General features: G+C 37.2%; 1 protein-coding gene and 1 non-coding gene across 5 annotated transcripts; both read right to left on the minus strand.

Moving 5' to 3' along the window:
• Positions 1-1672: 1672 nt before the first annotated feature.
• Positions 1673-10475, minus strand: LOC107775507 (putative WRKY transcription factor 20). 4 transcript variants are annotated; one of them, XM_075241638.1, is made up of 6 exons: positions 10102-10475; positions 8754-8945; positions 6736-7294; positions 6457-6613; positions 6228-6383; positions 1673-2565 (listed from the first exon to the last, which is right to left on the minus strand). In XM_075241638.1, exons 1-6 carry the CDS (start codon positions 10372-10374, stop codon positions 2073-2075), a joined length of 1830 nt encoding a protein of 609 aa, XP_075097739.1. In that variant the 5' UTR covers positions 10375-10475; the 3' UTR covers positions 1673-2072. The 4 variants fall into 4 exon arrangements, with proteins under 4 accessions (XP_075097739.1, XP_075097736.1, XP_075097738.1 ...); XM_075241635.1 differs by having other exon boundaries at positions 10227-10450; XM_075241637.1 differs by lacking the exon at positions 10102-10475 and adding an exon at positions 9175-9384.
• LOC142175605 (U6atac minor spliceosomal RNA) lies at positions 4255-4382 on the minus strand. Its single transcript, XR_012704710.1, has one exon. It is a non-coding gene; the product is annotated as a U6atac minor spliceosomal RNA (small nuclear RNA).
• Positions 10476-10749: the final 274 nt, after the last annotated feature.

The raw sequence follows: 10749 nt of genomic DNA on the forward strand, positions 1-10749 counted from the left end.
AAGCGTGCTAACTATGGATCTCCAATCTCCAGTTCTGTTTAGCCACAAACGTAACATTACATCACAAGTAAAGAAAGCATAGTGTCTCCAACTATAATACTAGTACAGACACCTAAAGTTTGGTCAAAAGGTTTTGGAACATATTGGAAGACAAGAAAATAACAATACTCTAGGATTAATAATGTTTATGGTCAAAAAGGTTTTGGAATTAAAATATTGGAAGACAAGAAAGTAACAATACTCTAGATTCTATTCGGGTTTTGAAACCTAAAATTAGCTCCATGTTTGATACGACGGAACTTATTTTTCAGGAATTTAATTTGTTTCGTAAGGATGTCAATATTTGGTATTTGGTTACCAGAAATTATTCTCCATAGAAAATGTTGAAGATGACTTCCCTAGTAATGGACGGAAGTCATTTTCCATGAACTACCTTGAACTTTAATTTTATATTACTTGCTCCAACTAGCGTTTAAACATTATTACTATTAACCTTTAGTACTAAAAACTTTCATAAAAACACTTTTGGAAAAATCCTTCTCAAAATAAGCAAATTTTAGAAGTTTGGCCATATAAACTATTGGTCTAATAAAATGACCCCAAAAAAAGGGAGGAAAGAAGTAGTGGAATGTAAAATGGATGTGTGACGTCTCATCCATAAAACCAAACAATCTTGAGATGGGGAATTCCTAACTTCGAGTCTTTGAGTCTAATAGTTGTGCAAGTAGGAAAAGCAGCTTTGTGTTTATATCCTTAATTAATTATGAGGAGGCAAGAACAGCCTCTGTAATCCAGTTTACAAACGACGCAAGAAATGGAAGGGCAAGTAATTAAATGTTTTGATAAGCATTGATTGGTAATATGGCAAAAGATAGATGGTACATAATTAGTATATAATAAAAATCTTAGAAACTTTACCGTAAAACCATCTCCGCAGGCCCAGGGGGGTACTTGTGCTGAAATGTGGAGTTGAATGCTGGATTTTCTCTAGGAGTGACCTCATAATAATAATAATAATCTGTCTTGTTCTCAGAACATGGGCAAATATCTATCAGCTTACCACCACATTTGAGCATGCATTCTATTTATATCTTCCTATCAATTTAATTAAGTAAAATTAAAAAAGAAGCACGTTTAGAGCTAATTTGTGAAGGATCAAGTATGAGTGTGAGGGTAGCAGTTTAGTGGAAATAGTACGTACCACGTTACTAACGGATTCATCTAATTGAATTTAAGGCTTTTGTTCCAATTGGAAGTATTCTTCCTTTCCACTTTCAAACAAATAACATGAGGAATTTACTGGGAGGACAATATAATTGAAGATTTTGCTGGGGTATATACTTTGTTGTCAAAATAAATCACTTCATTTTCATAGGAAGTGGTCCATCACCCAATTTCAATCTTCTGCTATCTTCGGATGGGTTTTAATTGAGTGCAGTACTGAAACCAACTTGTCTAATAGTATCAATTTTAGGAATGATTGTTTTGGTTCAGCGAATGATCCATTACAACAAGTTAAATTATACCAGTAGCTAAAAGAAATTACACTATCCATGTATATAAGTTGTATTGATGTAAATTTACCACAAACCTTGCATGGGATTGTGCTGAGAAATTACCTATGGGTCCTGCAATCATTACAAATAATGACGTACAACAGCAACAACGGATAAGTACAAAAATTCATTTCCATCCTATCTTTACCTCATTATATTGGGAAAATACATTTGCCACGTGTCTAATTCCATATTACATAAAATACAACATATTCAACTATTTTATAATCATTAAACGAAGCCCATTACTTCCCCGTTCCACACAGCCAGGCCAAACAAAATCTGCCTACCGTTGGGCGAACATATTGACGTTCACATATGCTCGGACATCGATAACTGTTACAATTGGTAGCATATCACAAGCTAATTACACAATGAACTCTTGATGAAACAAACTTCTAGGTTCTCAAATCTCAAGCTGAGTGTTACTCCAAAGAGATTAGCCCTCTGTAATCCACCAAGAAGCAGAAAAAGAAAATGGATGGAGGCTTCTTATTTTTAAGCTTTTGCTTGAAATCATGGGCCCAAAATTATCCTTCCATAGTTTTGAGGACATTGAGTAGAAGGTTGCAAGGGCAGAGACTCGAAGCCCGTGCCCTGAATACGATTATCTATAGATCCAAATCGACTCATGCCACCATTTACAATGCCATAGCATGCTGCAACAGCACCTGGTTGTACTACCATCATACTAGAACTTGAAACCTGAACTTGGTTACGTACATTTTCTGCAGGCCGTGTGTGAAGTTGTCCATTGCTCCTATTCTCCATACCATATCCTATGCCAACACCTAGATCCAAGCTAATTGAGCCATTCTCTTCTGCCCTGACCCGTGAACTTCCAGTTACAGGCGCCGATCCTGCCATTTCATGGCTATGATTCCTAGCTGTTGGTACATCGTGATTGTGTTTCCCCTCATAGGTAGTAATTACAGCTTTGGGATCATGGGATGCCCTCTCCACATGTTTCCTGACAGGGCATCCAGCATTGGTGCACTTGTAATAACTCCTGCATCACATTCATATGAATACCTTCAGAAAAGATCATAAGAAACTTATCGCTAGAGTGAAGAAAATTTGCAGGTTTAAAGATAAACTAACCATTTACTTTTGCTAAAATGATAGCTAATAATCACCCTCTCTCCATAAACAAGAAAAAATTGAAAGAGAGGTCAACAAATGTAGGTTCTTTCACCTCCCAACATAAAGTACGTCAAATTAACTAAAACATCACTGGGTCCTCCATGCAAGGATATTCAAAAGTTTTATCAGAGATTTGACAAATTGTTAGACACATGGTCTCTCTGCCTGCTCGGTCTTTAGTTTAGCAACTTCCAACCATGAATGCTACTTGAGTTTGAGGCTATTTTAACTATCAGAACAAAAGTTTAGGAGATCAGATATTCATGCATCAGTTTTTTTTACTTATTCCTGATAAAACATTTATCTGAAAATAATCATTTAAGCCAGAGCACCATTCATCCTCTACTTAGATGTTTCACTAGAAGTACATTCAGCTCATTCTGAAATGTTTGTTTGATAAGCGGCAATTATTTTTCTTCTTGGGGGGGGGGGGGATGCTGAAACAAGGACAATACAATCAGGTCTTTGGCAAAAAAGTGAAATGCTGATCGGTCCAGCTTTCCATACATTAAAGGCAGAAGGTTCGTGCGCAATCATGCAGGTGCATGTTTAACCTTGCCTTAACTCACCTCAGTTACGAGGCTATGGGAAGCTGAATGTAGGACCTCCAAATACTTAAGGCCAATAACTAAATGAGCAGAGAAAAGGACATATTGGATCAGTTTAGATAAGGTAAAAAGGCAAATAAATGATTGCTTAAGTGACTGCTTCTCCAACAGTAGCTTCAAATGCCGTAGCTTTAACTTAACTTGCAGGGAGTCAAGTGGTAATTAACCTCTCAAGAAAATTTCAACCAAAATAAGCAAGTTGTCAAAGTATTATCAATATATTCAATAATGTCACTGCTGCCACTAGGCAAAATCAAATTGCACACTGTGACTGTGTAAGAATAGGATTTGACAAAAAGAAAATATATCCAGATATTTCGCTGAGTTATAGACTCAAGTCTCCTATGATTAAGTGGATAAGATACCATACAAAGTAGCATGCTTTTGCTGGCTTGTGGTAAAAGAGGCTGTTCTAACAGGACAGCCTGATGAAGAGAGGGACACAGCTGTGTTCTAAATGCATTTTTGTGTGGGAGAGAGATGGAAACAAATAGTCATCTGTTTATCCATTGCAGAGTTACCAGTACTCTGTGGCAATTCTTTATGAGTATGGAAGGACTCAGATGGACAATGGCTAGAAAAACTGCTGAGTTGTTAGCATGTTGGAATGATCCAGACAACTTTGTGAGACAGAAGAGATGGTGGAGAATTATCCCAGCATGCATCTAGTGGACAGTATGGTGGGAGAGAAATTCAAGGTGTTTTGAATATGTAGCTAACTCTGAACAGAAGATCAAGATGAATTGTATATTTTTGTTTCAATTTTGGTGTAAAGAGGCCCTAGTAGAAGATGTAGATTCAGTAAATGACATCATTGGGGCATTGAAACTAGTACAGGACTAGGTTTTTGCTTTTGGGGCTTCCTGTATTTTGTTTCTCTTAGCACAGTCTTTGTGCTAAGGTTACTCTTTGAAAATATATATAAAATCTGTTACCTTCTTCAAAAAAAGATTAATTGGACAAGATCCACCCAAGTGAATAGCGTTAGCCGGATGTGTCTTGTAGGAGGTAAATCCCCAAAGAATTTCCTGTCCCTGTGGGGAGAGATGTCAACCTATCTCCTTTCTACCAACACAAGAATTCACAGAGTAGCTCAAGTTCCTACCTTAGAGATAAGTGGGGGAGAGGATAAACTAGAGATACATGCATTCCCACTATTTTATCTCTCGAGATCCCAAGCCAACCAGCCTCCAAATGCAATGCAGCTTGGTTTCTTAGTGTTGGTATGTCGGTTGGATAAGGAAGAAGGATTATAACACGAATAATATGTAATTAAGAGCAAATTACTTTTCTTCTTTTTGATAACCGTGGTGTGCCCGGGCTAGCTTGTGCGCAACTTGACTAATTCAACGGGATACCTGCTACCTCCCACCAGCAACAGGTACAAGGTAGTTCTATCCATCAAGGCTTGGACATATGGAAAGAAATCACCTAGTGTTTTTTGTCTCCACCGGGAATTGAACCTGAAACATCATGGTTCTAACCCACTTCATTGACCACTAGACCACACCCTTTCGTGCTAGTTAAGAGGAGATTACTTTTTATTGTTTCAGCTTTGATTCATGCAATAAAGGGGCGGATTGACGTTAGAGAGGAGGTTCATAATGCAAACCTATGAAGTTAGACTACCAAGTGCATTCTCTAACTGTACTTGTCAGAAAAGGAAAAACTATCACCTTACCATTTTTTCAAAAGGAAAAAAAAAAAAAAAACCAACCACAGTAACTTTTTAATACTTATTTGCAAGTTTGTTAGTCTAACTTTATGAATAAACTAACAACTCCAGCTGGATTATTTTATATCCGGTGTTTGACTGGTCACGGAGTTTAACTAAGACTTTCGGAACATACCAAAAATACTACCAGAACTTGTGGTCGTACACATGCCACGATATTTCTATGGGTATAAGAGAAAAGTCATTAACGGTAAAATGGAACTTAAAAATAAAGAACTTTTAAAGGTGTGATTTTCTTTGGAATAGAGTAAAAAGGAAAGAGTGCTACATTAAATAGAATCATCTCCATCAATCTATTATTCCCGCTAGCAATTTTTATACGTATTATTAACGCTACGATACACATAAATAGGAGAGGATTTGAGACCAAAAACAAATCTAATGGAAAAAGACTGAGTGTAAATAATATAACAGAATATATCACAAAAAACTTAGGTGGAGATGGGGTCGGCGTTGGTCAGCAGAGTCACTGCTAGATGGGCGGAGGGAACGGTGGAGAGCTAAAGATATTTATTTCACATGATAAATTTTATTTGATTTATGTACATGGCTACCATGCAACAAGAATTGACATAAAAATGATTTCAAATCACTTCTCAACAGTCAGTACACAATCATCTAAGATTTCATTTAAAGAAAGTCTAATTAGTTGAAAATGGCTTATCATTCATTCTAAGCTGATTATGCACAGACCCAAGGCTTTCTGCTATAACACAGATGACTTCCTAAGATCTTTCCTGCTATAGCTGTATGGGATTGTCAATTACTTTCCCAGTTCAATTAAATATCACCACTACATCTCATCTTCCCAAAACAATTGAATATATATCTCTTCACTTTGCTAAGTAACACTTCTATTGAGAGGGGAATCTCTTGAGTCGACTAGAAAAATGGCTGACAACATTATGGGAAACTCCCCCCAAAAAAATTAATCTATTTGGACAATAAAACTACCTCTTAAGTCTTAACCACCTTGAACTTCAGACAATTAGCATTAGACGCCACAGAGCTAGAACGACTTTGAGCAAGAGGGTACTTGTACCTGAAACTGACACAGGTTGGTAGGTAGAGAATACCTAGGGGCACGAGACAACTCTCTCTAAGGAATTTGGCAAAATAGCCCCGTAACTTCAAGAGAAGGGGTGCTTCCTCATAAAAGGGGGTCGCAGTGAATGCTTTTCGTACCTGGGATTAGGATTTCCACGGACCACCTTTTGACCATATTTCCGCCACCTGTATCCGTCATCCAATATATCAACTTCACTCACAGTTTGAACAACAACGCGTGGTTCACGGATAGGCTTAACAACTGGTGTAATATCCATCCCGCCATCCATTTTCCTGCTTAAAGACTCAATTGTTAAAATCAAATTACATCATAGAAATAACTTTAGGGCCTTCCTTTAGTACTTACCTTCTTTTCGCAAATGGATCATCCTCGTCTAGTTGATCATTAGCGCTCTGCAACTGGGACACTGTACCTTCAAGACCATCATCTTCTGCTAGTCGAGGTGATACTGGAGTACTACTGGGTTCAATGTTACTGGTGTAGGCATTAGTGTTGAATTTGTCTTCAAGAAAGATAAACCAGAGAGAGGAATAACTCCATATGAGATTAAGGAAGCTTCAATAAAAACTACCATGTCATGCATTTGTTGAAGGGAAACAACCCTTAAATAGCTATTCACTTTACCTTCTTGACCAGTGAAGGATGCTTCTTTCTCACTTCTGTCTTCCTGGATGGACGTAAGAGCACCAGGTGTAAACCTACGGCTGGGTTGAGGTTTAGGATGATCATGTGAACCTTTATAGACAATCTCTGTTATTTGTCCTTCAGGAGAGCGCTCAAATATCTTTTTAACTTCACAGTTTGGGTATGTACATTTGTAGTAGCTCCTTGGGAATTCACTACCTTTAACAAGTTTCTGGCCATACTTTCTCCAGTTATACCCATCATCTGATGATCTCTCAGCTGTTATCGATGATACATCTCTATTATCAGCATGTAACCCTTGCGAGCTTGGATTTGAGTGACCTCTCTGACTTATTTCCTCATTATCAATTGCAGCAGCATCAGCAGCGGCAGTACTAATGGACGAGGCATCTAAACTAACAGGTGCAGGTAGACTCACTTCTTTTGAATTAGGCATCTCACTTCTAACAAGAGCTGAAGGTGCAAATGACTGAAAAAGATATCGATCTTCAATTTGATTCAGTGGTTCACTTTGCTGTTGGTTCAAACCTGCAAAGGTCTTCATTACAACAGTGTATTAGGAACTAACTAGATTCAACTTGGTTAAGAAAATAATGAGGTTCACATGTAGCTTGAGGTTCTAAAAGAAGAAAAAGCTAATTAGAAGGGGCAAAAGAAATCAAAGATATGCAGGGAATAATTCCAACCCCTGTTGGACTCTCCGCCATTAAATCCATAAAATGTAGAAAAAAAAAAAGGAACTGCTTCCAAACCCCAAGTATCAGTCAAGTATGAGCCTTTTATCCACACGCACACAACTGCAGGAGAAAATAAATAAAACAGAGAAGAAGAAATTGGCAACAGATATGCAAACCAAATACATGGGGCAAATCAATCATGAATCATCATTTTGCTGGCAATAAGTAAACACCTTTTGACTGGATTTTTAAAAGCTGTATTCCATTCTTTTCATTTTTCAGTCAATCTTCAAAACTAATTCATTTAAGGGTCTTGAAACAGTAACGAAAGAGATGCTATCATTGTACCGCTCTATACTTATGTTAAAGTGAGAATAAACCAACAGAAGCCACCTATTCCTACAACTTTGCTTACAAAGCAATTATGTGATAATCATATGCAAGAATTTGTCTTTCTCTCACTTGCAGCGTCTCATTGGCGAAAGAACTGAGACAACATTCTTTACATTAAATGCCTGTTGTATATTTGTAATTCATACGTGACTAAATTCATCTTTTTATAAGGTCATATGTGATAAAAATCACACGTAAGACAGTAAGAAGACCAACAGAATTTCTTTGACTGACATATCATTATAAAAATTTGTTTTTCTATCCTAATGCTTGCATTAGGGTAGGCTGTCTACATCACACCTTGGGGTGCGTCCCTTCCCCAGACCCTGCGTGAACACGGGATGCTTTATGCACCGGGCTGCCCTTACATATCATGTTATAATTAAAAGCATACAACAGGCATTAAGTGCACAGAATTATGTCTCAATCCTTTCACCAATGAGATGTTGCAGCTAAGAGAGAAAGATTTCAAGAACACCATGTCAGATTATTAAAGCAATTTCTGAATCAAGCACTGTTCAATTTATAAAGTGGACTTTGGCAATTGTGAAGTTTTAAAGGTTAGGGAGTGAAAATAACTACTCCATTTATCCCAATTCATGTACCGATAAAAAGAATAATATCTTTCTATATTTAGAAACAATTTAACTTAAAATTTATCATTTTACCCTTGATAAGATGATTTATAGCCACACAAATACCTATGACTTGTTTTAGACCACAAGTTTCAAAAGTCTTTCTTCCTTTCTAAAACTCTGTGCCCAATCAAAGTACATCCCATAAAATGGGATGGAGGGTAGGGAGTAATATTCAATAGTGCTCTTCTTGTATTTCCCTGTGTCTAATCTTCTTCACACTTAGGCTTTGAATAAGAGTTAAGTGATTTATTTCCAATAATACCAAGGATAACAGTCATAAGGGGATTACCGCAGCTTCCTTCGCCAGTGATCCTGATGTAGAACTAGATCCAATAGCAAATTTAAACTCAAATTCGCCGGTCGTTTCACCATATGCATTTCCACTGGAACAGCTTCTCATAAATGAAAGGGCAGCACTCCCGCTAGAGCCTTGCATTAGTTGAAACTTGGAGAAGGAACCTGTGGTCGGGGACGGCTCAGCCTGCAAGTTATATGTGAAATTACTATTCGTCGATCACAATTTTCTTTCTCAATTGACAGACCATCTGAACCAAAGTGATCAAAATAATTCCTCTTTTTCTCAGCTTCCTGCTTCTTTATGGGGGGAGAAACCCTTTTTCTCTCTTTGCAATGTATCTTTATCAGTTTGGGTGACGATACTTTCAAGAAAGATAGATGTCACTTATAGTAGTTTCTTAGTTATTCATTACCGGTCATTAAAGTGGAACCTTTCCATATACGGCTCAAATGACACATACAACAGGCATGCTTATAATAATCTTACTGGTTAGAATAACAAAAAAACAGAAAAATCTCTGGTGCCATTATTACGGTCACATTCACAACACTAATATATTTTTTCTCTAGGGAACAACTTAGTGGTGAGTTGAGCACCTTGCCAAAAGGATGGTTCAACATGTGAAGAAACAAAACTGACGGCTAAATATGGAGAGGAAGAAAGAATATATATTCTACAAAAAATCTAGAGGAATAATTCCATCAGCTTCCCATAAAGTAAGCATCAGAACCAACGGTTGCAAATCGCACAGAAATCCATATATACATATGTAAGCATATATTCATACATATTCCCCAAAATTGCACAGGAGAAGAACCACGAGGTCTAAGGTTAGAATCCTAATGAAAGCAAAAAATACTAGGTGATTCTCCTATCTTCCTAAGGCTTGGTGGGCAAAGTTATTTGGTACAACCATTCGAGGTAGTACGTACTCGTGGAATATTTGCGGTGCGTGCAACCATCGTAAAAACAAATAGCACTCATGTGAGGAAAAAAGAATCAAGCGAACAAATTGCAATGTAACGAAAACAACCAAACATCTAATATATAATTCCAAACGTACTTTAAATCACATCAATAAATTCCTCCGGTCCTCCACTCTTCAGAGTATTATTATTAGGTGAATAAAGCAGTATCTAAAACTTAAAGTAATGATGCAATTAAACAAGGAAAACGAATATTTAGTTTAGCATTCCACTCAAATTGAACATAGCACAACTGTATTAAGCAAAAAGCATCTAATTAGGGTATCGGATCCCGAATCTGAATGTGAAATTCTCAGAATATTAACCGCAAGCATAAATTTCTTCAACAACGGTTTAAAAAAAAGAGAACTAACTTTGATGTTAGAAAGGAGTACGGGAGATTCGAGAAAGGAAGAAGGACTGAGACCAGGAGGGATAGTGATACATGCGGAACGAGAGATCGGGAGCTTAGCGGGGGACATGAGCTTATATTTAGCACCTCTACTGCTGTTCGATCCAACGGCGGAAGCATCGGAGCTTGAGATTTTGAGTTGCTGCTCCGAAGACTCATTAATGGAGGGTAGTGGAGATGAGTGGCTGTACTGCTGGGAATAATGAGACTGAGACTGAGACTGAGAATCTTCCATTGACGATTCAGAAGAGCTTTTTTGGAGGTAGGAGAAGTACACAGTCAAAAGGAGAAAAACGGGAATGGGGTTTGTGGCGTCACGTGGGGAGTGGGGTTGGACGAACAAGGGAAAGAGATATTTTTGCCTTTTCCACCAAACTAAATTAAATAATTCAAATAACTCAAAATTTAATTACTACTATTATACTTTGGAGGTGAAAGAATTTCTTCTGAAAATATTGTTCAGATTTTGAAAAAAGAAATCTCGGCAATTAATTTCAACTAAGTGACACTAGAGAAAAGTTTTATCAATTATTTCAAATTTGAAGGAAAAACTTACTCCAAATGTGATTTTCAGATGTTCAAATAAAAATAACAATGAAATACTTTTCTT

The sequence above is a fragment of the Nicotiana tabacum genome, chromosome 21, assembly GCF_000715075.1.
Source record: "Nicotiana tabacum cultivar K326 chromosome 21, ASM71507v2, whole genome shotgun sequence".
NCBI lineage: Eukaryota > Viridiplantae > Streptophyta > Magnoliopsida > Solanales > Solanaceae > Nicotiana > Nicotiana tabacum.

Bases quoted from the DNA above. Each gene is read 5' to 3' on its own strand.
- LOC107775507 (XM_075241638.1), bottom strand. From the start codon at position 10,374: ATGGAAGATTCTCAGTCTCAGTCTCAGTCTCATTATTCCCAGCAGTAC. The intron at 8,946-10,101 runs GTTAGTTCTCTT...TATAACTTGCAG, and splicing joins TACTCCTTTCTAACATCAAA to GCTGAGCCGTCCCCGACCAC. The intron at 7,295-8,753 runs GTAATCCCCTTA...GTTGTAATGAAG, and splicing joins CACTGGCGAAGGAAGCTGCG to ACCTTTGCAGGTTTGAACCA.